At 41.0% G+C, this 20386-nt stretch overlaps 1 protein-coding gene across 1 annotated transcript in view; it reads left to right on the top strand.

The window, feature by feature from the left end:
- The window catches only part of Hsd17b3 (hydroxysteroid 17-beta dehydrogenase 3), a 40231-nt gene extending 22462 nt beyond the window's left edge, over positions 1–17769 (top strand). The window contains exons 3-11 of the mRNA XM_048331148.1: positions 1866–1941; positions 4330–4437; positions 4984–5051; positions 7019–7054; positions 10346–10380; positions 11255–11336; positions 11772–11837; positions 15230–15379; positions 17659–17769. Of these exons, the coding sequence (XP_048187105.1) occupies positions 1866–1941; positions 4330–4437; positions 4984–5051; positions 7019–7054; positions 10346–10380; positions 11255–11336; positions 11772–11837; positions 15230–15379; positions 17659–17769 (732 nt within the window). The remainder of the gene's footprint in view (positions 1–1865; positions 1942–4329; positions 4438–4983; positions 5052–7018; positions 7055–10345; positions 10381–11254; positions 11337–11771; positions 11838–15229; positions 15380–17658) is intronic.
- The last annotated feature ends 2617 nt before the right edge of the window (positions 17770–20386 follow it).

Below are 20386 nucleotides of genomic sequence, written 5' to 3'. Positions count from 1 at the left end.
GCTAGACTTTTTGGCATTTGTTATTTTTCAGATAGGGTTTCATGTTTTGACTCAGACTCCTACTTAAGTTCTCTAGCTGGGACCACAGGTGAAAACCCTCATACTTAGCTTTTTGGGTGAGATGAAATCTCACTAACTTTTTGCCTGGGTTGACCTTGAACTGCTATCCTCCCAATTCTTACTTCCTGAGTAGCTGGAATGTGGGCTGTCACACCTGGACCTTTTCAAATCTTTTACAATGAGAATGTGTTTGTATATTTTATTAAATTTAATTTGGAAAACCAAAATGGAAAATTAAAGCTAAGGCTTTAACCTGAGATATTCTCCTGTGGATGGTTTTGGTGAAGAGTTACTATTTGGGGACATCTGCCTGGGTGATTCTGAGACCATAGCCTGAAGAGAGAATTAGTTGCTAGATTAAATCATGGATTCTTGCTCATCATTCAGCTTCTTATGTGTTTTATATAAGAAAAAGTCTTCATTAAAATCATAGCATATGAGCCAAGAGTCATTAGCTCATGCTTGTAATCCTAGCTACCCAGGAGGCTGAGATCTGAGGATTGCATTTCCAAGTCAGCCTGGGAAGGAAAGTCTGTGTGAGACTTTTACCTCCAATTAACCACCAAAAAGCCAGATGTGGAGGTGAGGCTCAAGTGGTAGAGCATTAGCCTTGAGCAAACACAGGCTAAAGGAGAATATCTGGAACTTGAGTTCAATCACCAGTACTAGCTCAAAATAGATAGATAGGTAGGTAGACAGACAGACAGACATCATAGTATTCTCTTTCCTTGGAAGCAGATACAATAGGCCCTGATGCTTAATATGTCTGTTTCTTGGGATGGGGAGGGACATCTCTCCAGATTTCTTTGGATACCTAAGTCCTGGGTACAAAATGCCATAGTGCTTTCTGCCCATAATCTACTCCCATGCTCCAGTACATTTCAAAGCTTGTCCTGGTTAATTACAATACTTAATATGGAGTAAATCTATTAAATAGTTGGTATAGTCTATCATTGAGGAAATGGTGACAAGGGCAACAAATCTATGTTTTTTTTCTCTTTTCTTCATCTCCAGGACTTTGAATTCCAGGACACAGCAACCCTCCTGCTTGGACTTTAGATTTCAAAATATGCATTCAGATTATGGGTCTGTACAAGGAAGAACAAGTTCCTTGTGCATTGAGCTGATTGTGGTGGTGCACACTTGTGTCCTAACTATTCAGCAGGCAGAGATAGGATCATATGGTTGGAGCCCAGACCCTGCAAAACAAGTGCCAGACCTTACCTGAACCACAAACTAAAAGGACTCGAAACATACTTAGATGATAGCCAGGACGAGGTCCTCATTTCAAAACTTAGTACCACAAAGAAAGAAAAAAGAAAACAATCGTGTGTGTGTGAAAACACCTGTGTGCACACTCATGCACAGTGGTACTTGAACTCAGGGTCTGAACACTGTACTTTGTCTTTTTTTTGCCCAAGGCTGGTGCTCTACTTTTTTTGCCCAAGGCTGGTGCTCTACCACTTGAGGTTAATTAGAAATAAGAGTCTTATGAACTTTTCTGCCTGGGCTGGCTTTGAAGTGCAATCCTCAGATCTCAGCCTTCTAAAGAAAAGTCAAATGTTTATGGTCCTTTTAGACTAGCCTGCTGTGGTTACTTTGCTCATAGTTCAGAAACTTTGCTCATATTCTCCACATTTAATCCCAGGAAAAGAAAATTCCTCACCCTCCAACAAAGTATATGAGCTGGAGACCCTTGCACTCAGGATCATGAACTCTTATTCTTTTTGCTTAAAGCTTCACAGTAGACTTCCCTTGTCTGCTCAGTATCTTCTTGTGTTTGGATTTCCTCCTCCCACCTCTAGCTGGCAAAACATGGACTCAACATTGTGCTTATCAGCCGGACACTGGGAAAACTACAAGCCATTGCCACAGAGATTGGTGAGTGATTCCCCAATAACAGAAGTGTTTGTGGAGCCCATTAGCTAAGTCTGCCTGCAAATTCCAAACTGTTCTCTGGAGCGTCAGCTGCCATCTGTTCCAAAGGGAGCCCAGGGCAAGATTTAAGGTGTAGGCTTTAGCCTACCCTGGATTCTGCACCAAGTGAAGCAGGAAGATGAATAGACATGGAAAAGGCCACTTCCTTTTTTGATCAGGTGCCTTCACATTTAGAGTCAGCCCCAGCTGCTAGATAGCTTCTGCATTCCCTCTGAAAGCAGAATCTTTTTTTTCTTCAAATTTTTATTATCAAACTGATATACAGAGAGGTTACAGTTTCATACATTAGGCATTGGATACATTTCTTGTACTGTTTGTTACCTTGTCCCTCATACCCCCCTCCCTCCTCCCTCTTTCCCTTCCCCCTGCCCCGGAGGTGTTCAGTTCACTTACACCAAACAGTTTTGCAAGTATTGCTTTTGTAATTGTTTGTCTTTTTTTTACCCTGTGTCTCTCAAATTTGGTATTCCCTTTCAATTTCCTGCATCCAATACCAGTATACACGGTTTCCAATATACTCAGATAAGATTACAGAGATAGTGTAGGTACAACCACAGGAAGGTGATACAAGAACATCATCAATAATAGAAGCTACATATACACATGGGACGTTGAAAGTAGTTACAACTGTGATATAACAATTGTTTCCTTAACATGGAGTTCATTTCACTTAGCATCATCTTATGTTCATAAGGGTATAGCTATTGGGCCTTGTGATGCTCTGCTATGACTTGCCTACACCTGTACTAATTATTCCCAATAAGGGAGACCATAGAGTCCATGTTTCTTTGGGTCTGGCTCACTTCACTTAGTATAACTTTCTGAAAGCAGAATCTTCATGTTCCTATGTCCATGATCTGTTCCTTGCAGGAGGTTGAGAGACAGTGCTTACTGCTGGACATCAGATTTTAAAGAAAGATCTGATCCAGGCCTGCAATGCATGGTTGCAAAGGTTATATACTATACTATATAATGTTTCATTATGATAATTTGCTTGGAAGTGCTCTTAGTTAAGATTGACTTCTTTTGGAATATTTGAAATGTAATAATGATTAATTTGATAGTTAATAAACTTTTCAACTCAAACAGGAGTCTTCAATTCTGAAGGAAGACTTGTTAAAACCATGGCTGGCTTTGTTTGGAATCAGTCTTCTTTCTTTGGGGGCAGACTTGGGATGGGAGATGAGTCTGGGAGGTGTGGGGCCCTGGAGTCACCCCACAAGTCACAAGGGCTTGGTGCCCTTGAGAAGATGAATTCAGCTTTTGTTCTAAGTCTGGATACCAGAAGTAACTTTGATTAGGACCAAGACATTCTTGAGTGGCTTCCTCATAATGCTAAAATGTCCTGTTTATCATCCTTTTGAAAAGCAAGCTGTGTCTTTTAAAAATTAAAAACACCCCTTATTCCCAAACTATATCTCAGGATTGTTAGATGCAGAAATATTAGTTTGAACTCCAATACTAACACCGTTCACTAAGGAACTGATGAACAGTGCCTGTAGCTTTTTGATCTGCCTGAAAACTTCTGCACAGGCATGATATTGCTGAACCGTGTAGAAAGCACACTGAACACAGAGTGGAAGGGGCTATGGAGGTCCTGGGGCATGCTAGCTTCTCAAGCCTTAGTTTTCTGCGCTGGAAATAAGAATAATAATATCTACTCAGCTGGGCACCAATGTCTCATGCCTGATATCTTAACTACTTAGGAGGCTGAAATCTGAGGATCATGGTTTGAAGCTAACCCTGGCAGAAAAGCCTTAGAGACTCTTACTTCCAATTAACCCACAAAAATCTGGAAATGGAATTGTGGCTTGAGTGGTAGAGCACAAGCCTGGAGCAGAAATGCTGAGATGGTATCCAGGCATTATAATAATAATAGCTGCTGTACAGAGTCAGAGGAAGGTCAAGATGGAATACTGTATATATAAATGCTTAAGAGCTAGATACATAACAAAGGTTTGTGTGTCTGTGTAGAACTGACCTGACAATTTGCATATCTAGCAAGTTTTCCAGGGATGCAAATGTGTGCTGTACAGACAGTGGCCCAGGAGAACCACTGCATCAAGTCTATTTTAATGCATGTACTTGTCCCTACAGGCACTCTTAAAATTTTTAAAAACTAAACTCTCTCTTGAAAATCTTTTAGTGCTACCCATCATTTATCTAAGATGTTTCTTATTTCTAATTTATGCATCTGTGGTTTTCTTGATTTTCTGCTTAGATAGTAGGGGAGCATCTAAGGAACCTCTTGGTGGTGGTAGTGGCAAGGGGTTTTATACCTCTGTTCATCAACAACAACAACAAAAAAGTTTTGTGTTTTCTTGAATACAGAATGTACTACAGGAAGAAAGGTGAAGGTTATACAAGTAGACTTTACCAAAGATGACATCTATGAGTATATTAAAGAAAAACTTGAAGATTTAGAAATTGGCATTTTAGGTAAGTAGATTACAATATACAAAGTCTGTTGTAACGTATCAGTGATCTAATTATTTTAACAACACTTGATTATCTCATGGTAGCTGGGATTTAACCCAATTGGGGGGGGGGGGATAAGGGGTTTGGTGCCTGCCCTGGGCTTGAACTCAAGGCCTGGGTGTTGTCCTTCAGCTTTTTTTTGCTCAAGTCTAACATTCTATCACTAGAGACACAGCTCCACTTCAGGGTTTTTGGTAGTTAGTTGGAGATAAGGGTTTCATGGACTTTCTTTCCCAGGCTAGCTTTGAACCTCAATCCTTAGATTGTAGCCTCCTGTGGAGCTAAGACTTTAGGTCTGAGCCACTGGCACCTGGCTCTATTTTAATCCATAGCATTAGATTGAATATTGAAGTTCAAGAGGCTTTAGTATATTTTAAAAAATCATACGTAATTTCCTCACTGTAATTAAACCATGTGGCAAAGACTATAACTCTTTCTGTATATGCTTCTTGAGGAAATTTCCAACCTGCCATTTTGACACATTTTTGTTTTGTCTCTTTCTGCTAGTCAACAATGTCGGGATGCTTCCAAACCTTCTCCCAAGCCATTTCCTTAGCACCTCGGATGAAATTCAGGTGGGCCTGTGCTCTTCTAGGTCTGATTTCCTTTCACTCAGGTACTGGGTCTCAGGACTGGGAGAGGAATGGAAAGACCATGTGGCCAGAATTCTACATTATGTTGGGGTAATATCTTGAAAGCTCCCTTTGTTTTCACCTTAGATCTTGATACATAGTTAAGGGTACATCTTTTCATAACCATCTCTTGGAAAAAGACATATTTCTGCTTCTCTGCTCTCCAAAATTGACCTGCTCATTTTCCTGTTGTTTTGAAACTCTGCATGCATTCTGCTTTATATGAGGATAATTCTACACAAACAAACTCATGAATACAGAAACAAGCCAATCCTTTGGCTTTGTCTGTCTTCCCATGTAATAAACCCTGTTCAAATTTCAGTGAGAGGGAAGTAGAGCTATCTCTCAGGGTTCCAGAAGTGCTAACCCTGTTGATACCTACATCTACAAATGCTCAAATCCCTTATAAAAATGGTATAATATTTCTATAGCTCCTATACATGGCCTCTGAATACTTTAAACCATCTCTAGATGACTTATTATTCCTAACACAATGTGAAGACTTCATAAATATCTGTTTATTGAATAATCTATGGAATCATGACATAAAAAGATAAGTCTGTGTATGAGTATATATACAATTTTTGAACATTTTTTGGTGATATTGGGGTTTGAAATCAGGGCCTCATATTCAAGAGGCTTGCTTGCTCAGGCTGGTGCCCTAACCACTTGAGACATGCCTCCAGCTCCTTTGTGAACATTTTTGCTCCACAGTTTGTTGAATCTGAGAATGCAGAATATGTGGCTTTGCAGAGCTGAGATTGTACACAACACAGACTCTGTGGTTAGTGGTTTTGGAAGTCTAATAAGCTAGAGTAGATTATAGTTTAATACATTTTACAGTTCTTGAAGACACTTTGTGGACTTTCTCCAGGCTCTTGATTTTTGAAGTCATGGTTATACCAATTTCAAATGTTCATAATGCTGGTGATCTTCAATTCTGCAGATGTTCCTATGGTTCTATTTAAACCCTGAATCTGCTGCCAGATGGCTGAGACATTTCTACACAACTTCCCCAGACTCTTCTTTTAACACATGTCTAGCCTTGTGATCTTTATTTTCCACCCTGCTTCTGAAACACGTTTGTGTCTCTCCTTCAGCAAATTCTGTTATTGTTTCTCTTTATTCCTGTGTTTGTGTTCATCGCTGGGTGCTCCTCTTTTCCCCTCTCTTTGCTTAGGTGATTCTAAACATTTATTTATACTTGTTTCTAAACCAAAACCTCTATTTTGTATCATTCAACCATTCATCTCCTCTATTCCCTACACTGTGGTCTACTACACACACATGAGCTAACCCTTCTTCTTGCTGGAAAGTGAATATAGATACTCCTGGACATATGATGGTCTCCTACCGATAAGCAAGTCTTACGTGGAAAAAAAAAATGTGTGTACTACACTTGAGCTCTGGAGCATTGTAGCTTAGCAACATAGCACACTATAGAGAATTGGTGGTTTCCCTTAGGATCATGTGACTGACTGAGATACTTTCACTGTCCAGCATTGTAAAAGACTATTATACAGTCTGTCACTAACTGAAAAAGACCCAAATTTCAGAATTTGAAGTATGACTTCTACTGTATACACATTGTATTTTATACTATTGTAAAGTTGAATCATCATACTTTGGGGACATCTGTATCTTCCTGTAAAAAAATTATGACTTTATTTCTTCCTAAATCTTCAAGAAAACTTAAGGGGCTTGTATTTAAGATCACATACATATAGAATCATACAATGAATGTCAATCAGATCTTTCCCAGTTTTAACCCATGCTTGCTGACCATCAATTGGGAGCCTAATTTGCATTCTGGGTGAATGATGGAGCTTCTCTCATTTCATAGTTCAGTCCTGCCCTTTCCCAAGACCATATCTCCAGGTCTGAGCTGATTCACGTGTTATTTATTGCAGAGTCTCATCCATTGTAACATCACCTCAGTAGTCAAGGTATGTGCTCAATATATGTAAAATGCATGAAATGTAGTAGTTTCTGGGATCTGGCAGCTGAGCAGCATCAGCCCCTTCTGCTGGAAAAAGAGAATACTTTCACACACGTTGAACTATTCCTGACTGAAAGACCATGTCCTCTCCATATTGCTTCTGTTTTCACCAAGAAGACAGGGATGGGTTCATTCTCTCTTGTACCTAAGTCCTGTTTTTACATTTCATTTTGTTACATGTCAGAACAGAACAGGTCTGATGCTGCAATTATTTAGGATCCCCAGGATATTTTTTTAATTAATACCTTTCTTCCATTTAATTCTCTTTGTAAAGAGAAGAACATTCCCTGTGGGAAAAAATGACATGAGGGTATGACTTGGGCTTTCTGGGCTTTTCCTCTTCAATAACCATTTGTTGAGTTGAAGCTTAAGGTCATTTGTTTACTCCTCCCTCTTTGTTTGTGCTTTTGCTTTCTACAATTTTAGTCCTGTAGTCCACAATGGTCTGGAAAATTCAAAAGAGGAATTCTATATTGAGACAGAGAGAAAAAGAGACCACGTTCAAATCAAGTTTATTACAATACATTATTATAGTTGCTTTATTATTCATGGTTAATCTGTTACTATACCTAATATATAAATTAGACTCTTATCATAGACATGTATGAAACACAACCCAGTATATTTAGTGGTTAGGACTGTCTTTGGTTTTAGGTATACAGTGAGGGTCTTGGAATGTAACCCCAAAATCAATAGGGGTTGCTGAATTCTGATCTCAGCACAGTTACTAATTAGTTGGACAACAAAGGATAAATTATCTAACTTAGAATATTGAAAGAATGTTGGGCAGAGTGGTGGCATCTTAAGTACATTAAGTTCTTGGGTCTTCTGATTTAGTTCGGGTACCCAGTTTTGGATAGCATGACTTCCTCCAAGTTATTTTGTCTTATTTGCAAGAATTAGGAAAAGGTACCTTTGAACTGGTAATTTAAGAAAATGGACACAGCATGATGACACATGAGTTGGCTCTGTGTATGTGTGTCTTTGTGTGTGCACGTGTGTGTGCCAGTCCTGGTGCTTAAACTCAGGGCCTGTGAGCTGTCCCTGAGCTTTTATGCTCAAGGCTGGCACTCTTCCATTTGAGCCACAGTTCCACATCCACCTTTTTGGATGTTAATTGGAGGGCTTTCTTTCCTGTCTGAACTGGCTCCAAACCACAGCCCTTAGATCTCATCCTCCTGAGTAGCTAGGATTACAGGCTTGAGTCTCCAGCAATTAGCTAGATGCTTTTGTGTGAACAAAATGTTTCCACATCCTCTGAGCAGTAGGGCTCTCTAGGTCTACCAGGGTACAAAGCTAGAGAGTGAGCTCTGGAGCCTGTACTTGCTCTATAGGAGTAGGCACCATGTTGAATTCACAAACTTCACCAATGTATTGGTGGTCACTCTGGAAAGTCAGTTGAACTGCAGCAGTGAAGGTATGATCCTCGACTTCAAGTAGTGGGAGAGAAGGGACAGATTCAGTCTCATAGGGACTAGCAGTAGTGGAGGACTAATTTCCCAACATAAGGGGGACAGGCAGAGAGAAGCTGATCAGCTCCCCCCTCCCAAATTATTTTCATGTGGATAAGTTGGACTGACAACTACTTTTACTTTGGGTTATTTTTCTGTAAGCATACTCGTATATTATAGTTTTCTGCTGTTATTATTGAGTATAAACATTCTTTTTATGCTTAGTAATCAGTGGCTTTTTAAAACTCCTAGCTGATATAGTTTTACATGTCGAACTGTTGTCTGCAGCCTTACCACTAAAAATCTTTCATATTATTTTACACATTGAGTTTTCAGTCTTAGGCTGTTTGATCAGATGGGTTTCCCCAAATGGATTTGACAACCCTCTAATTCCTTCAGCAGAAAAATGCTTTGATTTGGGGTTTTTTTTTTTACATTTTATTTATTGATGGACACTAAATTCCCTAAGTAACAAAGAAAAGACATTAAAGATTTATTTCTGAATATGCCATGTTCTAATTAGCCTTGCTGTTTGGAAGCATGACTAATGTAGCTTAATTACTTCAAAGATGCCATCTGGAAATAGTCACATCCTCTCGTGTCAAGGGCAGAGATGGAAGATGAGAGCAAGGAGAAGGTGGGATAAGAAATCAAATGTTGAGGTCTTTGGGACAGCCCTCCCTCACTCCGTATCCAGTGTTGGTTCTCTACTTGGGGTCATTCCTCACACAGAGGACAGAGGCTCTGGAGGAGACTCCTAATAGGGGTGGAGTCAGGGAAGTGTGAGAGACAAATCTCATCCTTCTTTCACCTCCCCCCAAAGCTGGTGTTTCAGAGGCAGTTTCTAGAGATTTCTGCTGCCCACCCTTCCACCCCCAACCCCTAGCAATGGGAGCATTCTCTGGAGGCTCCCTGACACAGGTGCCAGGGCCTGGCCTATGGGCTGAGAGCAGTGATAAGCTCTACAGAAATGCTGCTGTACCACCCTAGACAACGTGGAGAAGTGGGCAGAAGTACCTGCTGGTTCCTGGTCTCCCTGCTTCCTCTGCCCCCTCTTCTTCCATTTGGATCCTCTCCATCTCAAACCTGCTTCTGGGACAACTTTGAGTCTGTTCAGTTATACTTTATAGAACATCTTAGTATGTGCAGCTGCCATCTGTTAATTCTTAAAATGTGACCCTAGTAATCAATTAAAAACTCTTTGAGTAGACTGTTGGGTATGCCAAAGTGGCTGGCGGACTTCTAAAGGGAGAGGTGGTAGATTGAGATGCAGAAGGAGATTCTCTACATGTTGTAATCCTAATGGACAGTTGTGGGCCACATGCTGTGTCCACGAAGTGCGTCACACACCACCAAGCTGTACATACTGATGCTGCTGAATGGAGAGGCCTGTACAAAATGCTCTTAGATCTGAGTTCATGAGTGAGGTGTGTGGTGGCAGGCCTGCTTTCACTGTCACCTTGAATAGAGTCCCCTGGGAATCGTGCTGTTTATTGATGTTATAGACATGGGTCAATGAATTACCATATTTTTCAATACATAACCTCATTTCCCAAGAGGACTTCAGTGTGAAGAAACTAGAGGCCCCCAACAGTATGCCATTAGTCTAGGTTATTTTCTGTTGAGGTCCAGTCAGATTCTCATGTTTCTACAATGACCGTTAATGAGTGCCAGCAATTTTCAAGGTCACCTGCGAAGATCAAACTTCTCTAACCACTTCTCCCAAGGTCCCTGGCTCATTGTACTTTGTTTCTTAGTCAGGATTTTACATTGTCCTTTTCTTATAGATGACACAGATAATTCTGAAACAGATGGAATCAAGGTAAGGTCTTGCTTTTACCAATGATGAAAGCTGTAATGAAAGGATTTGAGATTATGGGAGGGGGAACAAACATTTTGAGCCAGGCGAGATCTTCAAACGTGCATACATATTTGAAGGTCAAGTATAACACTACTTGGAGAGAGGAAGAGTTCTGTTATTTAAGCACACATTGGATTTTTTTAAAAAATTAACTCATGTTGAGCCTAAAAGAAGCAAGTTGACCTGAGACCAAGACCATGGCTTTGTGATGACAAATTTCAGCTTTTTTTTTTTCAAAATGAATACTCCAATTTACTGGTTAAAAAGTCTGTATCACTTTCCTTATTATTCCATGTTTGTATCACTCTATTACAGCACCCATTTGGGAGCTGTTTTTTCTCAGGTGGTATTTATTTAAAAATAAGTGATTGATAGTTTCATTCTCCCCAGAGTAAGAAGGGACTTGGAATTGTATTCTTAATTGCAGTTCCTTATCACAACCCCTCATGCATCTAACTAGGGAGGATTAAAGTTACTGAATTTTAAAAAGGCTACTAATGCCCATAGAGACTTGTGAAGGGCATCTGAGTAAGCAGTTGGTGGGCTGTCAAATTCTACCCAGGAGAAATTCCTCCATGACATCTCTTCTGCTGTGGGACTCTGTTTCCACTAACAAGCCCTAACATCAAGTGATTGTTGAGTACCCTCCCTACCCAGTGTCCTCTTGAACATAAGTGAAGTTATATTAATCATTATTGGAAGCAGATCAGTTAGCGGCCATAGATGCCCAGAGAGGATGCAGTTTGACAGCATTCATATAGACCTATCAGTTTCTTTCAATTCAAGGTGGGATCAAGCAGTGAGGCAATGGGAACTTTGCTTCTTTGCCTTTTAGGCAGAAAGGTCTCATCTTGAACATTTCTTCTGGGATTGGCCTCTGCCCTTGGCCTCTCTACTCCCTATACTCAGCTTCCAAGGTGAGTGATAAGACATCCACATCCCCACCCCCTGCCTCTTTCTGTGTCCTCAGCTTTATGAAAGTATAATTGACAAATAAAAAGGGGAAATAATTTACAATTCATAGCATGGTATTTTGATATATTATATATTGTGGAATAATTAAATCAAGCTACTTAACACACCCCAGCCCTTATAAATTTACTTTTGGTATGGTGAGAACATTAAGATCTATTCTCTTAGCAACTTTAAAGTATGCAATATATTATCATTAACTATAATCATTAAGGCATACACAATAAATCTCCAGAACATTTTCATCCCACATAACTGAAATGCTGTTTTCTTTGACCCACATCTCCAAGCAGATGCTAGTGGCAGCACCTCCTTGATGTCTTTAAATGGAGGGAGATTATGTAGTCTAATACCTTGGGTATTTCTACTTCTCATTGCAGGCTTTTGTGTGCATGTTTTCCAAGGCTCTACAGGTGGAATATAAAGCAAAAGGAATCATTATCCAGGTGAGGTGGACAGTTAGGATTCCTAAGGGATAGGAACTCTGGACCTCTAGGATCTGGGAGCCACTGCAAGGCTGACCACGCATGTGCAGCAGGAGGAGAGGTGGGCTGGGTGAACTCTATGGGATCCTATAGCTGTACCACTCCTCCTGCTGTTCTGGCTTCTCTGTACCCTAGGGACAGAGGAGGAAATTGAGCAAGGATGTGGTTGATAAAAGTGCTGTGGACCTAATGCTGCAACAGAACAGAAATCAGAGACTTGTCTAACCATCTTTTCCTTTCTGATGAGATGGGCATATATGGTAGGAATTGTGGAGAAGAAACAAAAGAAAACTGGGAGCTTGGGTCATATTGGAACTAAGGGAATGTAGGGGGAAAGTCTTCCTTAGGGGACTGTTGATCTGTGTTGGGCTAATGGAGACCCCCCCCCACTCTGGTTTTGGGGCTGATGGGAAAGAGGAGGAACCATTATGGAGAGTAATGCTCTTTATGGGCTGACTAGTGTCATGGCCTGAAGTGTCAATGATTTACAAATTCTTGGTTCACCCACAGAATTCAGTGATTTCTGAAACTCACAAAAAGTAGTTTTATTTTATTTTTGTTAGTTTAAACCACTAGAAGTGACAGCATACCAAAAACTTATCTTAAGGGTGATTGCTTTTCAATTAAAATGTCAGGTGAAGCTGAGCTGGCTTATGCCTATAATCCTAGCTACTCAGGATGCTGAGACCTGAAGATCAAGGTTCAAGGACAGGGTAGGCAGGAATGTCTGTGAGACCCTTATCTCCAGTTAACTATCAAAAAGCTGTAAGTGGAGGCTGTGGCTCACGTGGTAGAGCACTAGCCTTGAGTAAAAACGCTCAGGGATAGCGTCAGTACCAGCATGGTTACTACAAACTAATCAGCTACAGGATTAAGTAGGCAGATGGGATTTGATGTTAGGAATTTGGCTCAAAACATTGTTTCTCAGCCTTGGTAACCTCTCCTCTTCCTCAACCTTTTCTTCCTACTTCACTTCCTCCTCCTCCTCATCTCCCTTCTTCTCCTCCACCTTCTCCTCCTCTTTCTTTTCCTCCTCCTCCTTCTTCTTTTGATGTTGGTACCAGAGTTTGAACTCAGGGCACCAGTGCCTCTTACTCTTGCTTGGCTTTTTCACTCATATCTGGTGTGCTGAATCACTCAAACCACACCTCTAATCTGGCATTTCTCTAGCTACTTGGAAAATAGTCTTAAGACTTTTCTTCCCAAACTGGCTTCACTACTGGCTTCAGATCTCAGCCTCCTAAGTAGGAAGAATTACAACTATGAGCCATCAACACTGGGCAGTGAGTGACTTTGTCCTGCTTATCTGTCTCCCTACAGTCCCTTTTAATACCCTGTTGAACACATCTCACCACCAGGGTTCTCTTTCTCCTTCCATGGTGGCTGTCTAGTCTCCAGCTCCCAGAAGAAGTTGGGACTTCCCTTTTGTAACTGCTACTTGGCTTATGCTGAGATTGCTGCAGTTTTGTGTTTTTTTTTAAAAAGCAAAAAACAAAAAGTAAACAAAATCTCTGGAGCTTAAAACAACAAAGTAAATTCTGCATGCTTAGGATGAACTGGCAAAAGACAAGAGGGAGGGCTTGGAGGTGTTGGTGGAGCGCTAGCCAATTAAGTACCAAGTTTGAGTCCCTGTTTCTTTTTTTTTTTTTTTTTTGGCCAGTCCTGGGCCTTGGACTCGGCCTGAGCACTGTCCCTGGCTTCTTCCCGCTCAAGGCTAGCACTCCGCCACTTGAGCCACAGCGCCGCTTCTGGCCGTTTTCTGTATATGTGGTGCTGGGGAATCGAACCTAGGGCCTCGTGTATCCGAGGCAGGCACTCTCGCCACTAGGCTATATCCCCAGCCCGAGTCCCTGTTTCTAACAAGAAAAAAGAAAAGACCTCATTATAGTGACTAGAGACCCCATTAGATGGGCAGCTGCTGTCTTGAGAACATTGTCAGTGGAGATATTAGACTTTAAAAAGAACTGGAGTTTTTACAGAATTTCCCTTTGCCAATGAATGAATCTCTGGCCAAGAAATGACACATGGTTCTTCTGCTCATAACTCATTGGCTAGATCTGGTCACAAGGTCTCATTTTTTCACCAAGATTCAGGAAGTTGCAATTATATCATGTGTTAGTAAAAGAAAGAACTAAAATGCCTTGATGATTTTATTTTTTTTCCAGGCCTGGGTTTGAACTCTGAGCCTGGGAGCTGTCGATGAGCTTCTTTGCTCAAGGCTAGCACTCTACAAGTTGAGACACACCACCACTTCCAGCTTTTTCTGAGTAGTAGTTTATTGGAGATGAAGCTTCACAGACTTTCCTGACTGGACTGGTTTTGAACCATGATCCTTAGATCTCATCCTTCTGAGTAGCTAGGATTATAGGTGTGAGCCACCAGCCACTGGGCAAGGTATATTTTCAGATCAAGTTATATTTTCTGTTTGTCTTTGAGCTAGAGTCATGTCATATAGTGCAGGCTAGCTTAGAACTCATGATCCTCCAGTATCTGCCTCTGATTGCTAAGAGGGCAGGCATATACCACTATACCTAGCTGGATAGTATTTTTACCATAAGTCCAGTCTATGTAATACTTGAGATGTAATTATGCCATAATTTTTTATCTGAACTTGGACTGTAACTGGGACATTGTAGTTTTATTTTCCAAGTCTCTCAGTTCCTTAGAGTGCTTGGAAGAGCACTTGAGCAACCTGGTAAATGGTTAAGGCCTTGTCTTGAGAAAGCAGTGACTTGTATCAGCTAAGCTTTCAAAACTTTTTATAGGAAGCAAAGGGAAATGATGAATGGGAAAACACCTGTTAATTCTCAGTCTTCTTGGGATGAAGCCTTTATTTCATTTATCTTTTCCCTTTTTTATGCCAGTAGTAGAACTTGAAATCAGAGGCTAATGTTCTCACTTGGCTTTTTCTCTCAAGGCTGCTGCACTGCCATTTAAGCCACATCCCCACTCTGGCATTTTGTTAGTTAATTGGAGATAAGAGTCTCAAAAATTTTTTGTGTTTTTTTTTTTAAACAAGACTGGGTTCAGGGCTGGGGATATGGCCTAGTGGCAAGAGTGCTTGCCTCATATACATGAGGCCCTGGGTTCGATTCCCCAGCACCACATATACAGAAAATGGCCAGAAGTGGCGCTGTGGCTCAAGTGGCAGAGTGCTAGCCTTGAGCAAGAAGAAGCCAGGGACAGTGCTCAGGCCCTGAGTCCAAGCCCCAGGACTGGCAAAAAAAAAAAAAAAAAAAAAAAAAAAGACTGGGTTCAAATCGAGATCCTTAGATATCAGCCTCCCAAGTAGCTAGAATTACATGTGTGAACCACCAGTGCCCAGCTTCTGTAATCTTTATTTTTAATTGTAGGTGCTGACTCCATACGCTATTTCAACCCCGATGACAAAGTATCTCAGTACCAACATGATAACCAAGAGTGCTGATGACTTCGTTAAAGAATCACTGAATTATGTCACGATTGGAGATGAAACCTGTGGCTGCCTTGTGCATGAGATCTTGGTATCAGTAACTTCTTCTTTTCTTAAAGCATGACTGAGAGGGTGGGCAGGCAGAGCTTGGCTGGGGATAACCCTAGATGTCCCTAATGGCTTCACTTATCCCTTAGAACAGAAAGTGGCTCCCAGAAGCTCTTGGGTAAGAAAAGACCAATACGCCTGGGTGTTGTCTTCCTTGTCTGTGCATTATAGTAAACATTTAACTACTGGCTCTCCCAGGGTATATGAGTCTGTTTTCCCATTGTGGCAACAAAATACCTGAGATAACAACTTAATAGAAGAAAGATTTATTTTGTCTTAATCTTTCAAAGGTTTCAGTCCATAGTGGGCTTGATTCATTGTTTTGGAGCCAAAGGTGAGGCAGAGCACCATGGTGGGGAACATATTTTGGATTATAGCTGCTTACCTCTTGGTAGCCAGAAAGCCAAGCATGAGAATGGGTTTCGGGACAAGACATACCCCTTCAAAGACGCAGCTTATGACCCATTTCCTCCAACTATACCCAGTCTCCTAGCAGCCCATTCAGCAATGAATTCATTAATTCTCACTATCTTATCACCTCAGTGGCACTGCCAGTCAGAAACTAAGTCTTTAGCCCAGGATCTTTGGGGCAGACAGCCCACACCCCAACCATACCACAAAGGAAAAAAAGAATAAGGCCACTTTGAGATGTTTCTTGGTGCAAATACACCAACTAAGGCTGATCTTTAGCCACCAAGATGATGTCACTGCCCATAAATCAAAGAGGAGTTCACTGCCAGTTTTTGTGAGCAAGCACCAACCAGATAGATCTAACACATCTTAAGCTCTGCAAAATTTGGAGATAAAGTCAAGGACATATGATATATGAAGATTTTCATGTGGGTGAGGGAGAATACTGGGGTTGAAACTCAGAGCCTTAACCTTGCTGTGCAAACTTGAACCATTTGAACTTATTTTTCTTTACTTCTTTCCCTTACTTCTCCTCCCTCCCTTTCTCTTTCCCTCTTTCTCTTCCTTCTTTTTTCCTTTCTTGTTTTCCCCATGGAGCAATAGCTTTACTATGAACTTGACTGCACAATGGTATTGGTGCTGCTGAACTCAGGACCCCATCATCTCCTGGGAAGAAAACATACAGACTTCCTGAATATGGACTTGGTGCCATAGCCGGTCCATCTCCAGGATTTGTTCAGTATGTGTAACAACCTCTTTACCTTCCCAACAGTTCTGTGACTGTGGTCCTCTAGCATGTTGCTATTTTAAAATGAATCTATCACATCTGTAAAGTGTGTTCTTGAGACAGTAGTCAGCTTGGAAGACAGCTCCTACATGATTTGCTACATGATGCAACTCCATATGGCCAAAGTTGAGCACTTTCTTGACATTTTTTTCCTCTTTTGAGTTTTAACAACACATTCTAATCTCTTCAGGTAAATAGATGGCAAGAACAGTCTAGGAAAAAGAAATTGTCTCCTTCATCACTACATTCACCCTCATTCACCCTCTGCATTAGTACCTTCCCATTCCTGCTGGTACCTGCCTCCCAAACAGTTCCTGTTTGACTTTCCAGTCATTCATGTTTTAGTGTATATTAATTTCACAAAGTTTCAACTATAGTATTTCATACGTGTATATCTAATGTTTTAATCAGATTAAATGATCCTTCTAGCTCATACCTATAATCCTAGCTACTCAAGAGGCTGAGATCTGAGGATTGTGGTTTAAAGCCAGCACAGGCAGGAAAGTCTCTAAACTCGTATCTCTAATAAACCACCAAAAATCTAGAAGTGGAGCTCTGGCTTTAGTCTGAGTAAAAAGGCTCAGGGACAGTGCCTAAGCCCTGAGTTCGAGGACCAACATGTGCACATATGCACATGCAACGCCCCCCCCCATTACTCTCTATGATTCACCAGATTTCTGTGAATTTCCTTGTGCAACATTCATACATACCACATTATATTTCTATCTTAATCATTTGCCATCATTCTCTTTCCCTCTCCCTTGTTCCCAAACAGTTCCAAGTTATAATCATGTTCTGTGTATATATGCGTATATTATCTGTCTGTCTGTCTCTTTCTTCATCATCCATATCTTTAGGTCTAGATTTCACAAATGTATGAATACCTGTGATAGTTGGCTTCTTGAATGAAATTGTCTTATCTCGTGCAACATGATCTCTAGCTCCAACCATTTTTCAAGAAAGACACTTTGTTCCTAAAGACAATGACTATACACTGATGTGTTTGTGTTGTAGCTCCTTGGCAAGGCTTTTCTCATCCGCACTTGTGCTTCTGTTTGTTGAAGGCGGGCCTCCTGAACCTGATTCCATCCTGGACTTTCTACAGCAGTACCTTCCAGAGGATGCTTCTGACCCACTACACACACTACCTGAAGAAAAACACCAATGGCAGCTAGTGCAACCCCAGCTGTCCTGGAACCTATCCCCCTTCTCTTTACCAAGTTCCCTGTGGCTACCAGAACCAGAGAAGCAGGCCTACACCTTCACCTGGCCAAAGGTAGAGAAGGCTCATGTCACCCACACAGGATTTCAAATACACATTGTTTTCCACTTTACTCAAATCTAGAGATTTTTTGAAAAGCTCTTGTGTAAAAATAGGTGTTATGCAATGGGTTTTAAAGCTTTCATGCAGGAGGAGAGGAGGGTATCTATGGGTGACATATGAAGGATTTTTGTAGTTGTAGGCTTACTAAATAAATGTGCTGAGAAGAAACCTCTGATCCTTGGGATATTGAGAATAATCATATATTATCAGTTACTTTTATAGCTGTGGGTAAAAGTCACAAGTGACTTTCTGAGCTTGCCAAGGCTTCATTAGTTCTAAAGCATACACAAGTTCTCAAACTGGGTTCCTCAGAGATTCAGGAAACTCAATAGTGTGAGGACAACAGCTGTATGGAGCCAGTAAGGAGCCAGCTCCTTCCCCATTATTTCAATAAATGTAGCCTCAGATTTATCTATTTTAGTTATATTCATGGTTTTATGTAAGACTGTAAAGATACAGAAGAATCTGCAGTAAGAGTTGATAACTGTAGAAATGAGATTTTTGCAAGTCTGTAAGCCTTGGATTGTTGGGAACACATGGGGTGGCGTGTCCAGTCCTAGATCTAGAATCATCTGAAGGCTGGGTACTTGTATGTCTCACTTTTGAGGGAATTATTGGCTGGGACACCAGTTGTTGCTGTGAGCTGGATCACATGAATGTTGGGACACAAAACTAACTTCTAAAGAGTATCACAAATATAATAAGATATTTTCCTGGCTTCTTTTGGTAAATACAATGTTCCACATGAATCTAATTATAAATATTTGTCCTAGTATATGTCAGGTATGAGGAATTATGTGGCCTTTTCACATAACTGAGTTACTTTGACCAAATAACTCAAAAAGTGTGGGCTTTGGGTTTCTGGAGAGCCTATCAAACTTGATAAAGTTGCTTTTGAGACAGATCTTGCACACCCAACAGCTTAGGTAAGAAAACAAGTGTGCTTCAGTTTATATAGCTGGGGTGGTTTTCTACTTATGTGGCATAGGAGTTCTTTATTCCTCAGGCGATTTGAATGCTGGTCCAACTGGCTTTTTGAGAGTCTCTAAAGTAATAAGGAACTTCTTCATAGTTCTGGTTTGTGTCTTCAATGTCCCGCCAAGCTCATTTGATGAAGTCTTGGTCCTCAGATGATGGTTTGGTTGGAAGGGAAGGAAATCTTTAGGAAGTGAGAGGCGTTAGGAGAACCTTTAGGAGGTGGTATCTAGTTGTAGGAAGTACTTCATTAGGGGTGAGCCTTTCTCCCCTACCCCCTCTGTTTCCTGACCACCATTTTGCTTCACTATAGATTTCTTTCCCTGGCACAGGTCCAAAAGCAATGTATCAGATGACCATGTATTGAAACCACTGAAAACTTGACCCAAACTAAATCTGTTCTCCTTTTGAGTTACTTACTTTGAGCATTTGTCACAGCCAAACAAAGCTGAGTAACACAACAGTAGAGGCCCCCAAGATGTTGGTTGGTTTGGAGATGTGTGTGTGTGTGTGTGTGTGTGTGTGTGTGTGTGTGTGTGCATGCGTGTGTGTATTTGCTGGTCTTGGGGCTTGAACTCTGTCCCTGAGGTTCTTTTGCTTAAGACTAGTGCTCTACTACTTAAGCCGCAGCACCATTTCTGGCTTTTTCTGCATACTTTATTGGAGATAAGAGTCTCAGGGACTTTTCCTGCTTGGGCTGGCTTCGAACTGAGACCCTCAGATCTCAGCCTCTTGAGTAGCTAGGATTACTGGTGTGAGCCATCAGCACTTGACTTGGCTTAAAAGTCTTTATCTACATCATCCTTGGTACTAGATAATAGCTAACATTTGTTGAACATTAGTCATAGTCAGGGACTATCCAAAACCTCATGATAATTTAAGAAGTATCTTCATTATTACTTCCTTCATTTTACAGATGAGAAGATGAGTGACAGAAAGATTAGTAACTTGTGAAGCTTCACCAGGCCAGTGTGAGCAATGCTGGGGTTTAGATCTGGGGTATCTTCTTTACATGTACTTAGGCTAAAACATAAGAGCAAGGCTCTATTAGAGCTATGGCTATTTCATTGATGTAATGGTAAGATATGAACACTACTCCTGTTATGCTTTGGAGAAGTGTCCCTCAAGCTTGTGTGCTAAAAGCTTAGTCTCCAGCCTGTGGCAGTATTGGGAATTGGTAAATGATAAAGAGGTAGGCCCAGTGGGGACAGGCCCTTGAAGAGAATTGTGGGATACTGGCCTCCTCTTCTCTCTGTCTTTGCTCATCTTTGGTCATGAGGTTAGCAGCTTCCTCAACATTCTGGCCATGATGGTTCACCACAGGCTAAAAGCAATGGGCCAATTAATCTGGCCTCTAAAATAGTGAGCCAACATCAACCTTCCCGCCTTATAAGTTGATTCAGGTGTTTTGTCACAGTGACAGAAGACTGGCTAACAAAACAAACCCTACATTCTTTACTTTGAGATATCATGGAGACAAAGGGAGGAGTCAG

Source organism: Perognathus longimembris, chromosome 1 (assembly GCF_023159225.1).
Source record: "Perognathus longimembris pacificus isolate PPM17 chromosome 1, ASM2315922v1, whole genome shotgun sequence".
Lineage (NCBI taxonomy): Eukaryota > Metazoa > Chordata > Mammalia > Rodentia > Heteromyidae > Perognathus > Perognathus longimembris.
Note: the sequence above shows the minus strand (reverse complement) of the source record. Positions and strands in the feature narration are given on the sequence as shown.